The sequence below is a fragment of the Pygocentrus nattereri genome, chromosome 1, assembly GCF_015220715.1.
Source record: "Pygocentrus nattereri isolate fPygNat1 chromosome 1, fPygNat1.pri, whole genome shotgun sequence".
NCBI lineage: Eukaryota > Metazoa > Chordata > Actinopteri > Characiformes > Serrasalmidae > Pygocentrus > Pygocentrus nattereri.
In genome coordinates this window covers 50,600,384-50,623,703 of record NC_051211.1, presented here as the reverse complement: position 1 = coordinate 50,623,703, position 23,320 = coordinate 50,600,384, and the positions used below count along the sequence as shown (strand labels likewise).

At 41.3% G+C, this 23,320-nt stretch overlaps 2 protein-coding genes across 25 annotated transcripts in view; one reads left to right on the top strand and one right to left on the bottom strand.

The window, feature by feature from the left end:
- The window catches only part of cax1 (cation/H+ exchanger protein 1), a 1,125,587-nt gene that overhangs the window by 782,952 nt on the left and 319,315 nt on the right, over positions 1-23,320 (bottom strand). The window lies entirely within an intron of this gene.
- The window catches only part of wnk1b (WNK lysine deficient protein kinase 1b), a 124,475-nt gene that overhangs the window by 51,471 nt on the left and 49,684 nt on the right, over positions 1-23,320 (top strand). For all 24 annotated transcript variants that reach the window (XM_037539485.1, XM_037539480.1, XM_037539477.1 and 21 more), the window contains exons 3-5: positions 13,033-13,205; positions 21,232-21,452; positions 23,049-23,206. In XM_037539485.1, the coding sequence (XP_037395382.1) occupies positions 13,033-13,205; positions 21,232-21,452; positions 23,049-23,206 (552 nt within the window). The remainder of the gene's footprint in view (positions 1-13,032; positions 13,206-21,231; positions 21,453-23,048; positions 23,207-23,320) is intronic.

The window sequence follows — 23,320 nt, the reverse complement described above, 5'->3', positions numbered from 1 at the left end:
CATTATAGCAGAAACTCATTATTGACTCAGCTGGTGGAGATGAGGCTGAGATGGAAACCTCTTAAGCCTTAATTGATGCAAATGGGTCTGGTGGATGGAGGCACTTAAAATATGTAAACGGTCAAATCTGTAAGGGTAACATGGAGTAGAACTGCTTAGAAGCTACTCTGCTGTTTTGTTTGGGCTGGTTGATGATAAAATCTTATGTATGTTGACAACTTTATTTATTTTTTTTCCCCAACTTTAATGGAAAAAATGTTTATTGAAATGTTGAGAGAACCTATGTTAGCAGCGATCTAGAATGTCCTTACTTGAAGATCAGGGAAACCATAGCTCTAGGAGTAGTGACCTACATGAAATTATAGATGGAAACATATCAAATTGATGTTGTGGAAAGAACCTTGTATCTTCAAAATAGTACCTTTTACAGGAGAAGCATAAAACCTGGCTTTACTTTTAATGTAAGTCAGTGGAACCAGGTTTTGTTCTGGGCCATTTTGGGCCATTTCTTTTAATCCATCATCATAAAATGTGCACACAGTGTAAAAGTATTTTCGAAGATACGCGGAGATACAAGGTTTCCTTCTGACAGCAGCAAAGTACAAGTTATTTATAACCTTTTGCAGCAAATGTAATGCATTTGTAATGTAATTTGTGGTTAAAGGTGATGGAAACAAGCTGCTGAGCTACGCAATCACTTTATTTGTTGTGTTTACTTTTTATTGTTTGCATTTTGGGAAGAAACGTAGCTAATGACTCTTCAGTCGAGGCGATTATGATCTGACTTGGCTCATACAATTTGGCATATTAGTCGAGCTGAAGTTTAAGCTGTATATTTCAGATGAATGACTGGTGATGGGCTTCAGTCAGGCCTTTACCTCATTCCTAGCTTACATTACAGCAAACATGTCCTACTTAGCTAAATTCAAGGGTGATTGTATCACCAAACGAAACCAATGGAAGGAGATGAAAGAATGCACACTAACATTTCACTGCCAGCTTTGTAAGCTTGGTCAGAGTTGTTTTGGTGTTACGGTATGAATTCTGTCGGCTCTGAGCAAGAAATGAGACCCTTGCCTTATTCATAGCAGATGCCTTGCTGGTGCATTTCTCCTCTTTCATTTTCTCAGCCATTTCTCTTTTTTGCCCAAGCCCCTCAAGACCTCTGTTGTGCGATACCCCATCTTAGGGCTGCTGAAGAGCCCCGATTTGGGAGATTATCAGCGAGACAGCACTCCGAGAGGGACACCCACACAGGCCTAATGTAGAGCACAGGCCTGTTTGTGTGGCACTGAGAGATTTTCTGTCTCCTCAGTGCAGCACAAGCCTTATGCTTCTGTGCTTCAGTGCCCATATGTTCGTATTGATCTACAGAATGAGGTGCCAAAATAATCGCTTTAGGCCAGCAAAGCCTGGTTCCATCTAAAACAGTTACTGCCGTTTAATTATAAAACAAGCTGGTTGGAAATGTGAACTGATGACCTGGACTTCATGTGACTACGGTGAAAGGAAGTCAGTGAACATTTTTCTCTTGTAAACATGCGGTCAACAACTCACGGGCTGGTTCGCTCCTTGCCTGGGGGAGGTGCACATGCTCACATCTCCGCTGCCTAATGCATGTTTGCCCAGTGTGTGATTCTGAGATGGGATGGGACAAATCTTCTTGACTTTACTTTGATTGCCAGTGTTGGCAGAAGTTTTCAGATTGAATTGGTAAATGAATACCTTTATGGTCAGTGCATAAGGTTTTCTGTGCTGCTTCTGGGGTCAGGGCTGAGTTCTGGGGTCAGATTCACTAAAGCTTGCCAAGGTTCTTGAGACAAACGCTAAGAAGTTCATAAGAATGTTGTAAAATGCAGTTCTTGAGAACAAACTTAAGAATTTATCAAATATTCTCTTAAAATAATAATTTTTTCTTAAGATTTTCGTTGCGATCTACAACGAAACGTAAAAGCTTCGCAATGCGTTTTAAATGTTTTAACTGTTATTCTTATCACTTAATCCCCTCAGAGGGCAGCAAAATGGAGAAAACACATCAAACCAAACGTTTAAAATTGTTAGCAAACAAGAACTAGAGGTGATGGAGGAAGAAGTGGCCCACAGGAAAAAAAAACCCTCTTTAGAAAATAAGATAATTGTGGAGTAATTGCTCCACAAAAGCTAGAGACGAGGATGTGGAGTAGCAGATGCAGCATCAGTGTTTCATGGGTTTAAAGGCTCAACAACCTCAACAACACATACAGCCTAAGACGAGTGTGAGGCTGTCGCAAGCTTAAGAAAACCTTTGATGCTTAAGAATACCACTTGTTCTTAGAGTTGTTCTTAAGAAATAGTTAAGATAAATATGAGAGCTTTCTTAAGAAGTTTTTTTAGAATAATAGTTCTTTGTAACTTTTGTATGAAGTTAAGAAAAAAAAATTCTGTCGCTTTTAGAGATGGACGATGGTATCGGAATCATATCGGTATCAGCAGATCTCCCCATTGGACAGATGTGTAGGTATTTATGATCTCAACCTGATATTTAATGCCATGTCATGTGAATGAATCACATGCATCACCAGCACAAACTAACGGTCAGAATGAGCTTCGCTGAGAAGATCATTAACTCTGATCAGCTCTCAGCTTCATTATTAGAGTGAGATGAAGGTGAAAAAGGTGAGACGTGTTCCTTTTCCACCGTTTACAGGCTTTAACTTCTGTTTGGCGCTGCTGCCAGAGTAACGCTGAACGATGGCGCACGTGCAAGGGACAAAAAGCACATTAATTCTGATCACATTTCATTTAAGGTCACCATGAATATGTATCCGATCTAGGACCGCATAGAAAAGTGGCTCGGGATGGATTTGAAAATTTTGCGTCCACACAGCCCTGAGCACATCAGATCTGAGTCACGTTAAGGCAAAAAATCCGATTTGTGCCACTTTAGTAGCCTTACTGTACTCTGGAAGAGCGGATTGTTTAGGCCTCACTGGGTTTCTGTCCTGAAGTATCTGCAGGTGTAACCTAGAATTTATTACATTTCTCTGTAGAACTAATCCAGGTAGATGTTCTAATTTTGACATTTTATGAATGTTAATGCATCCGCATCAGCAGATATGTAAATGAAAAATATTGTTGGATGTCAGCATCAACCCACATGTTCCATCTGTAGTGACTTTACAGGACAAGCCAAAGAAATGTAATAAACATTAATGTAATGAGAGTTTCTCCAAGTAAATTTGAACCGTTTCTGTTGGTGCATTCATTTTGAACTTCCACTCAATGTGATGTCTACAAATAAGTAAACACAGACAAAATCGGTGGTTTGATACGATTGCAATAAAACGTACACAACAGCAAAGTATGCAGATTAATATCTGAGTGTACAAGGTTGCAAAAGCACCCACACTAGTAGAGATGTGAAGTAAAGATAACGATATGTCAGCATAACAGATGACAGCGCCACACAGTAAACAGTAGTAACACGGTTAGTTGAAAAAACAATCATAAACAGCCAGAGTTTTTGCCGTACATCTGCTCTGCTTCCCTAAAAGCTTCTATTACTGTTCTTTCCTTAAATAGCTGAGACAGACAGAGCTGTCACTTCTGCCACAGTGGATTTTAGTGGCTTTGAGCTCCTGAAGGAGAGGATGAGCACATTTGCTGCCGAGTTACAGAGGCTGTTTTGAAGCTGTCATATACAAGTCTTATGATGTTTGCGGCGGTTTGGTAATAGAAAGAGGAGAGAGAGCAGTCATGGGAGGAAGCATTGGCTCTGTCTGTAATGGGCAGGAGCTTCAAACTCATGATCAGCCTGTAATCCCTTTGGCTTTGCAAACAGCCCGTGGACTTTGAGCCTGTGTCCGTTCTGTTTTTCCCAATTTTACTAGTCGATTTTTGTTTTTCACCATACAGTTGCGTGTTATTTTGTGCAAATGTCATAGAGAGCTCTTTATTTAATTTCAATTTAGTTTCCTAAACTTTTTAAAAGCTACAGAGTGGGGTTTCTAGCAACCATGCAAGAGCTGGTAGACACCAAAACTGTCCCCATCAGGTGAACAGCTCTGAGAACGAGGAGAACATCAAGCTGCTTCAGATCTGAAAACATCCACAGGTGTTTCTGTCCGTCCTTCCACTGTGAGAAGACCACTCAGCGCTGTGGGTCTGAAAGGATGTGTAGCTGATCAAGAAGGAAAAAACTGCACTAGAACATAAAAAGTAGCCAAATGGCTTTTAAAGCAAAGTTTTATGCCCTGCAAAAAGGTCAGGTGAAAAGATCTCAAATTTAGCCAATAAATCTATTATTTCTCCTGTTGAGATTATTGTAAGCTTGATTTAAGATAATCCTGATTTCTACGCAATGTTTACTGTTTTAAGTCATTTTATTAAGTAAAATTCTCACTATATTGGCAGATCATTTTGCTTGTTTTAAGGCATGAGCTCCACCAGCAAAATGATCTGCCAGTACAGAGAACTTGACCTAAAATAAGTAAATCATGTCTAGAAATAAGCTAAATAATCTTAAGTGCCTGACCATCTCAGAATGGGAAATACTGGATGTATCGACTAGATTAAAGGTCTTGTCACTTGACAAAATACCATTTTATTTTTTTTTTTTTTTTTTTTTTTTTGCACTCTAGACTGTTTAGCCTATGTCACAGCACCATGCAATACAAAAGCAATGCATGTCTGCCTGCAGGGGGCGGCTCAAGCCGGGTTTAATGTATTAAGCCCATATCATAGCCATTTCTAAAGTGCTGCTGGAAAATGCAGAGCAGTCTTTCAGTTAGTCATGTGACGATCGGCTGGACTGCAGGGTTGGGTTTCATCAGGGTGCTGCAGGGGGTGAGCGGTTTATTCCTCTGTTCCTCCCTTACAAGAACATCAGTGCTGTGTTGTTTTCAGACGCTTCACTCTTTTCTGAGTGTCTTTATTTATTCATTCATTTTTCGGCAATTTTTTTCAGGATAATGTCCTGACTTCCATTTCTTGGAAATGCAAAGTAAAAACAGGCTTAATCTACAATGTCCAGACCTACTGAGTGGTTTTACTGAAGGTACTGAATGTGTAAAATCATACATTTCTTGGTTTCCCAGGTTAAGGTTAGAGTTAGGCTTAGAATTAAACTTACGACCATGTTAAGTATAGATACTTCTAAATGAGACATACAGTGCTCTGCACAAGACCGTTATTACATTTCCAGTCAAAACAGGCATTTAGGTACAGGATGTTCCTTTTCAGGAGTCATTGAAGAGGTCTGAAGAGGTTAGATATGAGATCTGCTCGCAGAAGGACGTCACCATCAGATAAGCAGTACTTTAAGCTTTCTTTATGAGAGAAATTCAAGATCCACTCTTGCTTCAGATCTGAAAAATCCCACAGGTGTTTCCACTGTGAGAAGATGACCTCAGTGCAGTGAGTCTGAGAATGTGCAGCTGTCGAGATGCCATTAGTGAGAAAAGAGAATGGACGACCAAGAAGAAAAGTTACTCCAGAACATCCAAAACTGGAGAGAGGTTTAATTTTGGATTGATGAGCCTAAATAAATTGGAAATATTTGGTTTGTGAAAAGAAGATGCTTTGGGAGTGTGGAAAAATTGTCCCAGTGGATTTCTTGGAAGGACTGAAAATGAGTATTCTTCTGAAAATACTGAAAAAATGGATATTTTATTTAGTTGCCTAGGCTTCTGTGTAATTTTCCTACTTTCCTTTTTGGAAAACATTTTGCCTGGACATGAAAGAAATAAAGATCAATCTCTGACTTTCCCACAGTACTTTACGTATGACCCCCGTGTCCTGACATTGTGTGGACACGCTCGCATACTTGCTTAGCATGACACTCATGCCTTATGGGGCCTTTTCAGCTCTGCTTATCAGCAAGTGGGACCCTGCCCTTGGCCCACTAGGTGTCTGACACACTGTGGATACCAGATTTTCTGGTTATTTTTAGCAGGGGTGTATCAGCGTTTGTGAAATATGATTCCCTCAAAGGCCTGGAGGACCCCCACCCCCACCCCACACACACACACACACACACACCCTCTTAGGACACACTCTCTCTGTTTGTCCATTAACTGGAAGTGCTCAGCATGCCTCTGAGGAGCACTTTACAGCCTCTCCTGGACATAGAGCAGCTTCAGCACCGACAGATAATCAGCACACAGACTCCCCACACCTCCAAGCACTCACATGTGCATGTATATTAGATTCAAGTTCAGAGGTTTTCTTCACAGGTCCAACAAGATTTTCCTATTTGCCTTCCATTATTGTGGAAAAATACTGTCACCGTTACAGAATACAGTTCCTAGAAACCAGGGCCCATTGCCAACTTGTAATTTTTCCACTTTTAGCTGCTGGCTACAGCAGAGCTCTGCACAGATGTGGGATTACAGTTCATGCAGAACAGAAAATGCAGCCGCTGTTTCATTTAGCTGAGACTCGGGCCTCCAACAGCTTGCCTGTTCTGAAGCCCTGATAGTGGAATAGGTATTAGGAGATCTGTTAAATTTGCTGTTTGGCTAAAAATCACATTTGTAATTTTCTCCTTAGCCTCCCCTTTGCTTAGTCTTGTATTTTGTCCATAACCCGTAGCCTTGTAGCTCCATTGCAGAACCAAAGAAGCAAATTACAGAGATCAAACATGTCTTGGCTGATCATTTGTATCAAACTGTGTATGTATTGATTTTTGATTTTCACCATACAATTGTATGTAATCTTGTGCAAATGTCATAGAGCTCTTTATTTCATTTTCATTTTAGTTTCCAAAACTGATGTTTTTTTTTAAAGCTACGGACAAAGTGGGACTGTCCCCATCAGATAAAGAGCACTTAAAGCATTCATCTTTGAGAGAGAGGAGAACATCAAGCTGCTTCAGATCTGAAAACATCCACAGGTGTTTCTGTCCATCCTTCCACCGTGAGAAGACCACTCAGTGATGGGTCTGAAAGGATGTGTAGCTGATCAAGAAGGAAAAAACTGCACTAGAACATAAAAAGTAGCCAAATGGCTTTTAAAGCAAAGTTTTATGCACTGCAAAAAGGTCCGTTAAAATTATCACAAATTTACTCAATAGATCTGTTATTTCTCCTGTTGCGATTATTGTAAACTTGTTTTATGATAATCCTAATTTCTAGTCATTTTTACTTGTTTTTTTTTAAAAGTAATTTTAAGTTAAATTCTCACTATATTGGCAGATCATTTTGCTTGTTTAAAGAAATGAGCTCGAAACCAGCAAAATGATCTGCCTGTGCAGAGAATTTTATTCAGTAAAATGACCTTAAATAAGTAAATCATGTCTAGAAATAAGCTAAATAATCTCATAAGTGCATTACCATCTACAAAAGGGGAAATATTAGGTATATTTACTAGATTTAAGATGTTTTCACGTGACACAATACCATTTTTTTGTAGTGTGGACTGTTAAGTTTTAGTTTAAGTCAAGATTATTTGGATTGTCAGAACCAAACGCAACTTTTAAGACAGAACTTTGGAGGCGTGGAAAAATATCTCTGCAGATTTCTTCAAAAACTTGGCAGCAAGTCTCCTGAAAGTAATGCAAACTCTAATAAAGGAAGAGTGGACACACTACATGCTGAAAATGTGATGTTATATGTAGTTATTGAGACTTTGGTGTCTTTGTTTTTTTGTTTGTTTTTTTTTCCTCCCCCTGACGCAGTTTGTACATGGTGGCTGTTTTGAAAGGCAACTGAATAACAGAATGGTGCTCTCTGACTGTATGACTGCCAGCTCCGAAGGTAATGTGCGGGAAGCTTTTCGGGTGAGGCAGAGATCACTCAGGATTTTCTTCCTACACACATGCACTGCCCCTCAGTGCTCTTAAGAGTTCTGCAGTCCTCTTGTTGCTTCTCATCTTCCCTCAGATTCTACCGAAAGCAGAGGTGGCTTCTCACTAATCATCAACCTGTGTGACCCAATTAGATGCAGTCATCAACTCAAAGCTGAGAAACACTGCATTTGTTTTCCCCTTTGAATAGCTGGCAGTTCTTACATCCCCTCCCACCTGAGCCGGGGGTAGAGCTCCGGGGTTTATCTCCATTTAGATATGTTGTGCTCACTTGCTGGAGGCTGCTCTTTGGTGCTTAGAGGCCTTTGATCTATCTCATGCTCCGATCCCCACTGGCACTTTCTATGAGAGCACATGAAAAAAGAGCCTACTGGCGTGAGTCATTTCAGCTTCATTACAAATGCAAATCTTGGGGTTATTCAAGTGCACAGTTATTTGGGGGAGTCTCACTGAGACGCTGCGGTACTTCTTTCAGACCCTTTTTTGCGGATTTTATCAGATGATTCCTCCTCCTCCTCCTCCTCCTCCTCCTCCTCCTCCTCCTCCTCCTCCTCCTCCTCCTCCTCCTCGTTGTTAATGGTCTGAGCTGTGAGCCTGTTGCAGGGCTGTATGTGTGCTGGTCTATTGAGCAGCTGTTAATGCACCCCCACGCGTCGTCTTACAAATCGGATGAGTCGTACGCCTGAAGGACAGAAGTCCAAGCGCGGCCTTTCCCACTTCCCCCGTGTGTCTTCTCTAGAATCGTTGGGCTGCCAAACTGGCTCTCAGTCAAGCCGAGAGAAAAACAAAGCCTGGTGTTAATTTGATTTTGGGATTTCAGGACTGGTGAAGCATCTGTTATCTTGTCATACGGGCATAAGGCTTATTTCCTCTAAAGAGCTGGAGTGAGTTTTCCAAAACTGTAACCACTCAGGACTCGGGCCCACTGTTGAATCTGGCTGCCTGAGTGCAGCGTGGTTGTTTACTGGCTGAAAGGTAGTACGCAGTGGCCAGAGCGAGAGGTGCTGTTAACATGGGATGTTTTGTGCGAGGCAGACAAGAATAAACATTTGATTGTCCTCTATTGCGTACATCATGTGACCATCCACACAGACAAAGATAAAAGCCGAGTTGTTTTTGCATGTGTGCTATTGTATGCACCTGCAGACCAAAATGAATGGACCCATCTCAGCCCTCTGCTACAGCTGGACGCGATAAAATCAAATCAGGTTAAAACTTCAGAAGTGCAGTTGGACAAATTGGCAGATTCATCAGGGCTTATTTGTGCTTCCATTTAAAGTTCTGCTAACGCTCTGCATTGCATTTACTGTTTTCAAGTTCTGCTTCTGCTAATACAGGCACTTGATGAGTTGCCTTTCATTGTTTTCTGGACAGTATTGTGCAAAGTTTTTAGTCTAAATACATTTTTTGGTGATTATCCAAATAAAAGCACGTTAAAATATTGTTTACAGACATGAACGTTTTAATGCATGACTAGTGATTATTAGCTTATTAGACATGATGGGACACATTTGGGAGAAAATGATAAAATGTGAAATGTGGCCAGTTATGGCAGATCTTGTTTTATTGAGTGTCCTGTAGATGTTGTGTTAACTAGTTTTCACTTAGATCAACAAAATGTTTGTACTAAAATTTGTCATAAATTAGATGTTGGTATATGACGCTGTAACAGATAAACTATGGAGAATGATTTAATTTTGATGGGGTGGTCCCGTTTAAATCGGCGTATAATTTCTAGTCATTGTGGTACCAGTTTAGCGGCCCGGGAAAGTCAAAGACCCAATCGCATGCATTGTAAAAATCACCCATGCTACTCAGCCAATCATATCTTTACGATGAGCACTGAGACTCGAGTCAGAGACGCACGCACAGGGGAGGGACGAGGCGAGAAACAGCAGTCAGAGAAGAAAGTGAGTCAGATTATTTTACATGGCGTCCTCTAAGAGGAAAAAACAGGGAAATATGACTATCTACTTTTTTAGATAGAAGAAGAGGGCTGGTTTAATGTGTCTTGCACTTCGCTGTGCGCCAGCCAGCCTGCAGTATTGTCCAGCACGACAATATTGCCTTTGTGAGTTTGTTTATGTTTATGTTTATGTCAGTCAGGACAGTCTGCTCTAAATGCTCTGTAAGAAGCGTCTGGCCAGCTGGCCAAGCCCCAGAACTTATTTTACTGCGATTGACTGTTGGTGAACGTAAACAGACTTACTATCATGCAGAAATATGGTATGAAATGACGATTAGTACTATTTCATAGCAAATGTCAACCCAACAGACCCACCTGCATGTGTATTTTAAGCAGTGGGGTGTTAAAAGTGACACTTATGGTTTGCCAAGACGAAATGTGCACCAGGCACTAAGGACTGACATGCGCACTCCCCTCACACTCTCTGACTCACTCATTTATGCTTCCTGCCTCGTTTCTGCCTGTAGGCAGGCAGAGAAGGATGTCTTGGCGCAGTGAACGCAAAGATAACGTAGTTTTGAGATGTTTGTGATCAGTGGCTTTATTTTGTTCCCCATCTTTAACTTGGCATGAAGGTTAGCTCTGCAGCCTCGGGATGTTGCAGAAGACCTTTCCCTTTGTCCTAGTCAGGCATTGATTGGATTTCCTCCCAGACTCTTTGAGATGGTAGATAAGATTGCCCCCCTGTTTACCCCTCGCTATCCCAGTGACGTGCCAAGTTGGTCCTCTCAATGTCATATTTCATTTAAAAAAATGCTAAGTATGTGAAACGGGGCTGAATGATGTTTGGGGGGGGGGGGGGGGCATCATCACTTTCGCCATGGAAACAAAGGGATGCATTTAGAGGGGAATTAGGGCAGTGATTCGGTGTTCAGGTTAGAGCTAAAAGTGGGTGACAACAAAAATACATGATACTTCAAAAATTTTCAGCATGTACAAGTTGTCATATTTACATTTTTACTGATAAGCTGATGCATAAAAAAGAACCAATTGAGCCAGTTAAAAAAATAAATAAATAAATTTAATGCAACGTTTAATTAACTAAATCCAATGAAATGGGACGAATTGAGCTCTCTTTTAATGAAACATGCAGTTGGCCTGTGTTAAATACTCAGAAAAGCTGATCGTTATGTATTGTGGTGTAACTTATCAGTAATTTATCACAAAATGATTGTCTGAGTTCCCACCCCTAGTTAAGGCCACATTGCGAGACACCTTCCATGTAATGAAAACATACCAGTGATGTGATCTGATTAAAGATCCTGTCTAATCTTTGACCCAGGTTAGTTATATTTTTGACCCATGTGATGCCTTGATTTTATCAAAATATCCAGAGAACATCTTTTATTGGTTGAGATGCTCACAGCCTGTACTGAGCATACAGCGATTTACTTAGAAGCTCATTTGTGAAGTGCAGACTTCAGCAATATTAGCGCTGATGCGTTTAATATTGCTATAACAAATAACAAACGATATATCGTGCATTCCTAGTATAGAATGGTTTATGGCTTTGATGATGGACCTGAAGATCACAGACATACATTTTTAAGCTGCTTAGATGCTTCAGCCTTTGTTCTGTTCCTTATGGAGTTAAGTATGTAAATTAAATAGTTTTAATTAGGGTTGCATGAAATTTGAGATAATTATGATTATTATGATTATTTTGATAGTCATAACTGCCGGCACTCCCTCTTTTCTCTTCTCAACCATGCACTCTCTCTCCCACGGACGCCCCTACCCCCATGGGGATTAGTAGTTTTTAATGGCTTGCAGATGCTCGTTGCTAGTACAGAAGTGCTGCTGGAAAATGAACGACTACGCCTGCATTAATGTGGCGATTGGACTCTGGCCTCAGCATTATACGCTGGCAGGATGCCGGCTGACCAGACAGAGACAGGCAAGAGTGGACAGACAGGCTTGATGTAGCAAGAGCTTCTTAGAGCTGTGAAATACAGGAGATAATAGCGTATAAGGAGGCCTGTGGTGTTTCTGAAGTGAGCTGTGAGGGGTAGGTGGTGTGAGTGGGCGTTTTTGGGGAAAAGTAGGGCAAAGAAAAAGTGAATGACCTTTTTTTTCCTCTCTCTCTCCCTCCTCACTGTGTCATTAGTTTAATACATATCTGTTGGAGTGATTACGGTTGGGTTTGTTAACATGGTTTGAACTGTGAGCTGAAAGGGCCTCTGTGCTTTTGGAGATGATACAGTTCTGCTTGGCCAGTGCCTCTGGCTTAGCTTAACTGGGTGTCTTTTATATGGGAAGAAACGTTTTAATTTCACAGTTTGCCCCATTAAACTGCCAATTGGAAAGGATGTTGGAGGGTTTTTAGGCTCATGTGACAGGGTATCTGTCCAAAAATAGCATTTTGTATATTTGTGTGTATGTGATTTACAAACATGTTAAAAAAAAAATATTTAAAAATCCAAATAAATAGTCCGCAGGGTAGATGTGCTCCGTGTCCGTCCTAGCAATGCATGATCCATCCACGCAAGCACTTTTGACTCGTGTAAGCCCTGGTGAGAATATGGTGTTGGATTACAGCGTCTAAAGCAGAGAGTGCTTTCACAGGGCAGAGGGACGGTCATTTAATGCAAAATTCGTTTAAAGACTGCCTCATGATCGTTTACGTCCATGCATGCTGTGAAGCTGAAGCAGAGATGTCACAAAGTGTAAGTGATGGGCTTCGACTCTACTGCTAACTCTTGTGTTTGCTGCTGTGGGGTTGGGGTCTCTGAAACAGCCACACAGTCCTAATCAGATGAATTCAGACACAAGTTTTTGTGTGATATTTTGTGTGAAGTCCAATATTCTAATCTCTAGAGCTGCAATTTTTTATTATAGCCTACAATGTTCATAATGTTAACTTAGGAAGCTTTAAGTAGGGGAAATTTAATCCAATAAGACGAGATGAGATGGTGGGACCGCCTGTAATTTAGTTATTCGAATCAGAAGCAACCACATGCTGTGTACGTGACGACACGCAGACAACTAACTTTCAGTATGCTGCCCTATAGCTTTCTAGCCTTAAGCCAGAAAGCTTGGATATTATGCCCTCTATGGCCAAAAAAATGCTCAGCTTATAGAAAATACTCAGATCAAAATGCAGTCACAGAAAAAAAAGGTCAGAAAATAGCCATTAGATGTTATCCACACATTATTTATACTGGGTGACTGGGCCGTTAATGTGAGCTCTCATCACACTCCACATTTATGTCGTATGTATTGATTGGTTGAATTTTTAGTCATCAAAGGCTTTGCCTTGTCTCTTCTGTTTGTGTCTGTGCAGGACCGTAAGCTGTCCAAGTCTGAGCGGCAGCGCTTCAAAGAGGAGGCGGGTATGCTGAAAGGCCTGCAGCACCCTAACATCGTTCGCTTCTACGACTCCTGGGAGTCTCCCTTAAAGGGGCGCAAGTGCATTGTGCTGGTGACGGAGCTCATGACGTCAGGCACCTTAAAAACGTGAGTACAGCATGTCTGCCCTCCACTGGCACACTCAGACATCATTGATCTGATTTTAGAACTGTTTATTTCCTTAGTATCCAGAAGTATCCTTAGTATCCTGTTTTCACACTTTCAATATAATTCATTTGAAATGTTAAGGTAAGTATTTTACAGCAGGCCAGTGTTCATAAGGCTACATAAGCTCATTATGACAACTGGCCTAAATCTACATAAACACTTATAAAGGCTTATTCCAATAGGTGTGTCATAAAGACTGCTTTTGTCTTAGCTGACAGTTTTGGGGTGAAATGTCTTAGCATGTTATTACAACTGACTTTATAGCTTACATGATATCACAGTGACATAATGCTAATGTGACAAAGCACAAATCTTATAAATGGTGCAGTGACTCACTTTACGCAGTGGAAACAAGCCTGACTGTCATGTTATCAGCATTATGTCACTCTGACATTAAGCTACAGAGTCTGAAAGCATCATGACACAAAAAAACAGTCAGAAAAACATCAGAGCTCGGAAATACAACCTTTACGACAAATGAAGACTTTGGGAGAATAGAGGGTGATTCAGAAAGATTCGTCTGATTTCAAAATTATTTATTTCACTTGTAAGCAACAGAACAACGCAGTGAACTGTAAATGGTTCAAATGAGCATAAAGTTTATGTAATTTTTGCTCAGTTTGAACCTCCTCCGGCTGTACGGACATCAACACCATAGTCAAAGTCACCCCATGCTGGGTTGAGCATGTTCGGTGTTGCTGCACTCACAGCTCTTTCAGTGCGATTTTAGAGATCATCCGGTGTTGTCGAACCAACGGCGAACGCTCTGAGCTGTTGGAGGTTCACTGCCCATGAAAATCACGCTGCACGCTTTCTGCTCAGGGGTCTCATCTCCTCGCAGACTGAAGGGAGCCGTCTTCCACTGACAGTCAGAAACTCTATGACCCCCACTTTCATTTGGTATGTGATTGGTTCCTCTGCACCTCTCCGTTGTAAAAATATGGCGCTTTGAAATCAGATTAATCTTTTTGAATCACCCTGTTTAAAAATTTCTGTACGCCCATCACTTGCCATGTAGGCCTTTGAACATGACCTACAGTGAAGTTTTCCTATATTTTAAGTGAAAAGCTGTTACATCTCAGTTTACTTTGCGTAACTTTTTTTCTTTTGAGTTTTGTACATTTCCATGCTGTTTATCCCAAGAACATCAGGAATATTGTTCAGCTCCTCAGGGTATGAAAAGTCAGAACACATAGCAGAGCTTCTTTTCACCCAAATGGTGCTTTCGTGCTCTGTGTCTATCACAGGACTGAAAGCTGCAGACCAAAAAAGGCCGGTTATTGTCTGTTTATAAAACACTGAATCACAATAGGGTGGCTTTAGGAAAAAGTCCCCAGCGGTGGTGCGAGAGGAGAGCGGCATGCCACCTCCATGTGAGAGGTGCACTGTGGGTTGCTGCCCTGTCGCCAGCTGCTGCTGATGCAGATTCCAAGCATTCCTGCCATGTGGAGAGTGGAACAGGCAGAACAGTGTTGACCGGACGGAGAGTCAGCGCTGGGGCTCAGACTCAGGGTCAGCAGCTCCCTCATGTGGACGTGTGGATTCTGACATGCGCACACAGATGAGGCCAAAGTCGAATATTTTTTTTCCCCTTCTCCTTCTTCCCTTGGCCTCTGGTATAGGTCTAAAAATCTAGTAACTACCTCATGGACTGTTAAAAATGACCCCTTAGTTAAACAAATCGTGAACAAAACATGGCTGAATTGCGACAGGGGCTGGGCCAACAAGGCTGTTGGAGTTGCTCAGGGCGTACTAAGTTCATGGTCAAAGGATGAGCCTGCACACGGCTCCCCCTCCTCACAGTCCCAGTCATGCACAATTAAATGTCTGTCTTTGGCTTGTCTGAGCACTAATCACACGGCTCATAACAGCAGCAACACCAGGAGCATGACCAGAGGCCAAAAATGAGGGGGGGAACGGAGAATAACATAGCAAGAGTATTTTATATACACGCCTGGTCAGTCTTACCTTAGTTTGGTCAGTCATACACTTCTTTTTCTTGACTCTGTATGGATCCTTTTTCACTGTAGGTAAAGGGAGCAGCATGTTAGGTGTAGGTTGGAGCTAAACTCTGCAGGACAGTTGATCTCCAGGAGGACGGTCAGTGACCACTGCTGTAGAAGAACCCCTTTGCTCCCCTAAAGTTTTGGTCCTGGAGATCTACCATCCTGCAGGATAGTTCAAACCACAGTCGGCCACACATTGTTAAAAAAAAAAAAAAAAAAAAAACAAACAAAAGGAGCTAAAAGTGCTTCTTCTATGGCAATACTCCAAAGAACCCTTTTAGGAACCTTTATATGTGTAGATAGGTATCTGGGCCCACATAATGAAAAGTTATTGTTGTTATTATTATTAGGACTTGACCAATATATCAGTTAGCTGATATTAGGTGACAGCATTGTCCAGATCATTTGATAATATCACTGATAATTGGCATATTTTTTTTTATTGTGCTGTTGCCTGAACTCTACCTCGCAATGTTGAGAAGAAACCTTAGACTAGGTCCAAAGTCCCAGATGCTGGGCAGCTCAGTATGAGACACTGTGATAATACAGGCTGAACTAGTGAATCTGAACACAGAAGACCATCGTGGTAAGTAGCATAACGTTATAACCAAAACTGTGCATCAGAAGAAATAATGAAAAATAAGAACCATAAGAAGTGAAATTTAATTTTAAACCACATTTAAACCAAAAGTGCAAAGCATTCTGGGTATCTGTGCTCCTTGTGTTGTGGTACATTACTTAAATGTGGGTGTTTTTTTTTTTTTTTTTTGTCTTCTGTTTCTATTAGGGTTTAAAAAAAGTGTAATAGTCAGACAATAATATCAGTGAGTGAATCACTGCTTAACTTGATCTTTTAGCATCTAAAATATAAAATTATATTGGCTGACGTTAGCAGTCATTTGAGTTCATAGCTGCCCAAAGTTGATATTTTTAATGGCCACAAAACTTTCAAATCCATTGGACCCTAGTTAATAGGACTGACCTCTAGCTGCGGGTAGTTTGTTTTTGTGGTTGTTTCCTTCTGTTTGACGCAATAATCAGGTGCAATTTACTTTTATTTGACTTGAAATGCAGTTCTTTTGTCTTTCTTCTTCTGTTTTTGGTGCTATGTGGGCCAGAAGGTCAGAACCTGGGAGTGTCCCTGCTGCATACCAGGACACCTGATCACTCCTGGGCCACCAAAGACCACACTGAGAGGCTTTTGTCTTGTTTGTGTTAGCTTATGTAAACTTATTTGCTCACCTTCTCATGTTAAGCAGTAAAGATTTACCAGTCCAGCCCCCTAAAGGGTCTGTAAATACCTTTCTGGAAGCCAATTGTCCTGTCCTATAATCACTCAATCTCTCAGAAGCTGAAATGTTGGCTCTCTCAGGCTGTTGTGCTGTTGTGGAGAGTACCTCGAATTGTGTTCAGTGTTTCCTATCCTGTGGAACGAGTTAGAAGAGATGTATAGCTGAGAGAGTGAATTTGTGCAGATGGCTGTTCTTCGCTGAATGAGAAGACTCCCCCCAGCCCTCACTTCTGAGCTCACCTTTGGCTGAAGGCCCACATGTCACTCATGCTGCAAAGGAGCCCTGCCTTTTTTACCTCTTAAAAGAATTGCTGTTTGCACACCTCTCAATGAACGGAATGTGCACACATTTTTCATTGCTTACTGCGTAGGTTTGGAATGATTTGAATTTTGCTCAACTGCAATAGGAGTGAATTGGGTCAAAGTTGGAATTAATGCAATTAATTAAAATGAATGAAAAAAATGTTTTCCCATTGAGGGCATTTGTTCAGGGATGGTGCAACTTTACCAAGTATTTGAGGTAAGTAAATTAAATACACTGATCAGGCATAACATTATGACCACCTCCTTGTTTCTACACTTATTTTGTCCATTTTATCCGCTCCACTTACTGTATAGGTGCACTTTGTAGTTCTGCTGCGTCTGATCCACTCAGACCATCACAACACACAATAACACTCCTCCACCACCACGTCAGTGTTACTGCAGTGCTGAGAATGATCCACCACCCAAATAGTACCTGCTCTGTGAGGGTACATGGGGGTCCTGACCACTGAAGAACAGGGTAGCAGAGTATCAGAGAAACAGATGGACTACAGTCTGTAACTGTAGAACTACACAGTGCAGCTATACAGTAAGTGGAGCTGATAAAATGGACAGTGAGCGCAGAAACATGGAGGTGGTCAGAATGTTGTGCCTGATCGGAAATGTAAACGCACCTTTACTGTTCAGTTCTCCTTGCCAGTGACTGCGGATGGTCCTGGTACATTTCTATTACCATAGTAATGTTTATGTAACTGCCCTGTTAACTAACTTGAAACCACCTGAAGCTTGTGTAAGCAGTTGATGGAAATGCTGCTCAGTGCCTCTGGCACATTTATGCTTGGCAGGGCATAAACCTTGCCTGTCAATAGGTTCTGCATTTGTGTAAGCTCACCCTGCCGTACCTGATTCTGCCCCAAACAAGCCTGTTGGGCCACAGAGGGTTGCTGACAAGTGCTGTTGAAGAAACCACCCACAGTAATTGGCCCACAACGTTTGTGTTCTTCATTTCCTGCTTTTTGCTTTGTTGAAGAGTTTCATTGTTCCTTATGAAAATAAGCTGCTACTTTTACTATTGCTCCTAATAATAACCAAAGGAAAGATGACTGGAGCAATAGGGAATTAATAGAGAAGAAGGGAAATGGAAATGAAAGTCTTAGAAAACATGTACGGCATGCATCGTGTTCTATCTCCATTATCTTGATGAGTTTGCAGAGAGAGTTACTAAACCCTGAGGCGGTTGTTTGTGTGGTAAATTAAACATTTTCCATTGTATACACATTCACTTCCTTGCTGTGTTATAAAGCCCGAAACGGCTCCAGATCCTTTGATTGTTGTGTTAAGCATCCATCCTGTTCGAGCAGTAATGGCTTTGTCTTTCTTTTGCACTGTAAAGCTAAATGTGCGGTGCTGTAAGAGTATCGGAGACCATGCTTTATTTATTTTCCAGTCAAAACGGACATTAAGTACAATTTATTCCTTTTTCAGCCTCAAGACAAAGCAGAAAACAGCTTAGCTAATAAATAATGCAACTATATTTTCTCAGAATTTAGTGTTTTGTTTTTATTACGGCTCCCTTTTTCCAGACGAGTCGCTTCAGTTTTTCAAGGAATTTAACGGATGTTTTTCCACACCTCCAAATTTCAGTGGTTGTTTCTGCTCCTCTTGTACTAGTAATCCGACAAATTTAGACTAATCAGTCCATTAAGCCTTAATCCTCATCTCAGATAGCCAGTTTAGATGTTTGATGCAGATTTTTCTTTGCCATCTTCTCAGTGAGGCTTCTTGACAGCTACACATCCTTTCAGACCCACAGCGCTGAGTGGTCTTCTCACAGTGGAAGGATGGACAGGAGCACCTGTGCATGTTTTCAGATCTGAAGCAGCTTGATTTTCTCCTCTCTCTCAGAGATGAAAGCTTTAAGTGCGGTTTATCTGATGGGGACAGTTTTGGTATCTACCAGGTCTTACGGTTGATAGAGATGTAGATATAAAGGTATAGGGAAAAAACAAGGCTTTTAATCTTGTAATAATTTTTTAAAATCTTATTATTTCAGTTATTTTCCTTTCTCCTTCCTTGCTCAAATACATTATCTTATATTTAATCTTTTCAAAAATATCTTCATGAACCGTTTTAGATGCACTTGAGAGAAATGTGCAAGGCAGCTTAGGTGAGTTTGTGTAGTTGCTTGGGTGAAATTTTGAAGGGGCTCAGTGACTCCTTTGGGAACAGCTTTTGCTGGGAGAGCACAGCTGGTACTAGTTGGGCTTAAGATTAAAAGCATGGAGGAGTTAAGGTGGCAGTAGTTGCACAGAATCAAAGAGTGGACAAGTTAAATATTGATCGATTTGATATTATAGTTAGTGTTGCAGGGTTTCATATAAATTTCTGTTAAGTATATAATGTGCAAATGTTTTAGACACCTGAAAAAATAGAATTAAAACACTGTTTATCTGGGCAGGATGTGTTTATTTGATCAGAAGAACAGGATTTTTAAAATTGATATTAAATACAAATAATATTAATAAGTAGGGATTTTATGTGTGTCTGTGTTAGCTTAACAAACCTTTCCCCATAACAGCCCAGTATTATATCGCTGTTGTGGGAAGAAAACCTTTACAGGAGAAGAAGAAAACCTACTTTATTTTAATGGAAGTCAATGGAACCAGAATTTTTTCCAAGTAATTTTAGGCTTTTTCTTTTAGTCCATTCATCGTGAAATTTACATATAGTGTAAAGGACAACAGGCATTTTTCGATTTATGTCAAAAACTGAAAAAAAAAATGGAGATAGAAGGTTTTCCTCTGACAAGTTATCATATACAGTTATCATCTCAAACTTGATTTGGTTAATCAGTACTTCATTACATTAAATCAAGTGTGACACTGATGGAATTTATCAAAACCATGTGATGGCTGGAGACGTCCAGGAGAAATCTGCAACCAAACTTTTAAGCATTTCTTGTTGCTTTTTTGCTAGGTTAATGTTTATTTCCGTCTGTTCTAATGATATTTGATACAAGCCAAAACACTTATTGCCCACATAAGTGGTTTTAAATGAGATGCTTTGTTGATTTTTGCATGGTGCTCTATATGTCCTGTTTTTTCTGACACAAAAAATTATTAAGTTGTACTTTAATAGTTCTTTTGGCTGGAAATGAGATGAAAAAAGCGTGAACCGCAGTCAGCGAGCGGCTGAGGAGGACTGCATGCATTTGTTTTGTGTTGTGTTTTGTTGTTTTTCTTTGTTCTTGAAGTACATGTCTCATCCATTTCGCATGGCAGTGATGGGCCCCAGTTCCCTCTGCCTCTGTGCTCTCACGGAGTAGATTGTTGTAATGAGGATTACTGGGCTAAATCCTGGCTATGGCTTGGCTCCAAAAGATTTGGTTAGGGCAGGCTAATCTAATGAAAGTGCTGGGGGGAGGAAGGGGGGGGGGGTTACACTGCCCCTATCACATGTTGCTCTCCTCTCTCCATACTGGACCCGCCTTTCTGCCTGCAAGCGGGGACAGTTGCATCGTCCTCTGATGAAATACAAATTCCATAATGCCACATTACAGATGAAATATGGTATTCGGTTCAGTCCATTCTGTCTCTACTCAGTAACCGATTAAATCTGTCCCTGTTGAGGTGACACCATCCAATTTGTCTGTCTGATCTCCTCGTTCTGGTGAGCGCGCCGTAGCTAATGTGGAACAGATAATGCTAAGTTTAGCACTATTAAATTACATTTTAATTAAAGCCACACTCTGCGCCCCAACTCCACCCCTGCATGTTAAATAATATCAGAGCTGATCTCTGCACCTCTCTCTCATCCCACGTGTTCACACTGAGCTGTAATTTGAGCTGGTGGCTGGGCTGGGCGGGGGGACTGGTCGGAGGTGTTGGGGTGGGGGTGGGGGAGTGGGTGGGGGCGCTGGGTTGGGGGGAAGGAGTCCTGGACGGCCCATTAGAGTGACTAAATTGAATCGGGTGTAGAGATGATGTGGCAAAAATGTAATATCATGAAAGACGTATGACTGTAAATAAGTCACTTCACATCCTTTAGACAGCCCCCCCCATAGCCCCCCAACAACTCTGCTTCAATTCAAAGCCTGCACTAAAGTATGATTTTTTTTAAATTTTTTTTTTAATACATATGTAGTTTTAATATTGGCTCCATTGGCTTGTGGAATAGAATTTTTGGTTACGTTTATAGTCGGTGAGGACATCTCCAATGTTAATGACTAATGTTAACATGCTCTCTCTTGCCGTTTTAACAGCTGTTGTTTGTTTTTCTACCTCGGATGATCAGTAGTGGTTGAGTGCTCATTAGGCCTACTTACACATCAAGCAACAAGCTTATGTGTTAGTGTAAACTAAATGCTCCTAACACAGCTAAAATAACATTGTCTTATGTTCTTAAGGTATCTGAAGCGGTTCAAAGTGATGAAGATCAAGGTTCTGCGGAGCTGGTGCCGTCAGATCCTGAAGGGCCTTCATTTCCTCCACACTAGGACTCCTCCCATCATCCACCGAGACCTCAAGTGTGACAACATCTTCATCACCGGCCCAACCGGCTCCGTTAAGATCGGCGACCTGGGCCTGGCTACTCTGAAGTGCTCTTCTTTCGCCAAGAGTGTTATAGGTATGCCCTAGCATCTAGCATTACTTGGTTTCTAGGTTTGAATGGGAGTCCCCTGTGAAACTGGGGAAGGGTGCAGTAGCGAATGCATTTCATATTGAGAGATTTTTTTGTGATCTGCAGGATTTGGACAGTGCTTTTGAGTGGAGACCACAGTTTTCCTGGCAGCCGAGGTGTCAGTGTTGTTTTTTTTTATTTAGTTATGTTTTTCACTTCTCCCTTAAAATGGTGGAGAGTTTGGGAAACTACAGATGTGCTCTGGCTGTGTCTGTTTGTTATAAAGAGGGAAAACACCTTTTAATCCTGTTTTCCAGCCGAAACCAGTAACAAGCACTACAAACAGCTAGTTGGCTTGTAAAGAAATCTGGTGAGAGCACTTAAAATTTCCATGAACAGTGGCATATTGAAGTTTATAACATGCCGCAGGAATCCCAGTTTGGGCAATCACTTTTACTGGTTCAGCCACATGGTTCGTTGGCAGTTACACTTTGGTGTGAAGAACTGTGGACTTCAGTGATTAATGGTTAATAATTGCTTGTGTTGCCAATAATGTTGCATTTTTCTCCGAAGGTTTGCCTCATCACATTTGTTTTCCTTCCTTCTCAGGAGTTTGAGATGCTGTTGTTTCCTTATGGTTACCTGCCCTTTGTTTTCCCTTAATGGCCTCTTTCCTCTTCTTTATTCCATTTTATTTCATTATATTTCCCCCGATCTCTTCAGTATTTGTTTTTCCCCTAAATTGTAGGGCTATAAGCTCAAGTGTCCCTCACTGTGCTGTATGGATTATTTAATGTACTGCAGTTCAGAGAGTAAGTATGCTGAAAAGTGGACTGGTAAGTTAACATGCAATGGCCCACAATTAAAAAGAAAAAAAAAAAACATGAAATAAATGTTTCCCTTTTTCTTTGCAAGGCCTTTCCTTTCATCAGACCTAACTTGGTGCACAGAAAAACTGTGTTCTCTTGCTTTGAGATGTGCTTTTCTGTCGGCTGTCTGTATAACCTTTCCTCATAACAGGCTAACTGCAAGGTGAGTGGATGTTGCCTTTCCTAAAGTCCTTATTTTATGCTGTTGTAAATGCTTGTGTAAATGTAATTATGAAAAGCCCATCTCTGTTAAAGCTGAAACGACTGGTGCTGACAGTAAACTTGCTTTATACCTTGTTTTGCTTGCTAACTTGAGAAGGGGATTTGGCCGGGCCTTCTCTGTGCACCAACACCCCTAAGCAAAAACCAGTAGGAGGCCTTGCAGAGAAATTACTGAATCCTTTCTCTGCTGAATAACTGAGGGCAGTTTTCCTCCTTCCTCTTCTTCTTTTTTTTTTTTTCTTCTTTTATTTCTCCTTATCTTTTTTGCTCCTCTCTCTCTCTCTCTCTCTCTCTCTCTCTCTCTCTCTCTCTCTCTCTCTCTCTCTCTCTCTCTCTCTCTCTCTCTCTCTCTCTCTCTCTCTCTCTCTCTCCTTCTCTTTTGTATCTTTCTTTCTTCTCAGGGGTCAAACGGCACGATGGCGTGATTCTCCTCTCGTCTCCCTTCCTTCTGGCCCTGCTGGGTGAGTATGGGTCCAAGCCTCAGAGTTCTGAATGGTTCTTTTGATTTAAGGTACCCCTGAGTTCATGGCGCCTGAGATGTATGAGGAGAAGTATGACGAGTCGGTGGATGTGTATGCCTTTGGGATGTGCATGTTGGAGATGGCTACCTCAGAGTACCCGTACTCAGAGTGTCAGAACCCCGCTCAGATCTACCGCCGGGTCACCAGTGTGAGTATCCCACCTAAGCCCCCCCCCCAAATCATTCCATTGCTCCCTTTTGCTCTCCCGCACTCTCTCCAGGCCTCTCGCTCTCATTGAGCTCTATTGGGCCCAATCCCATTT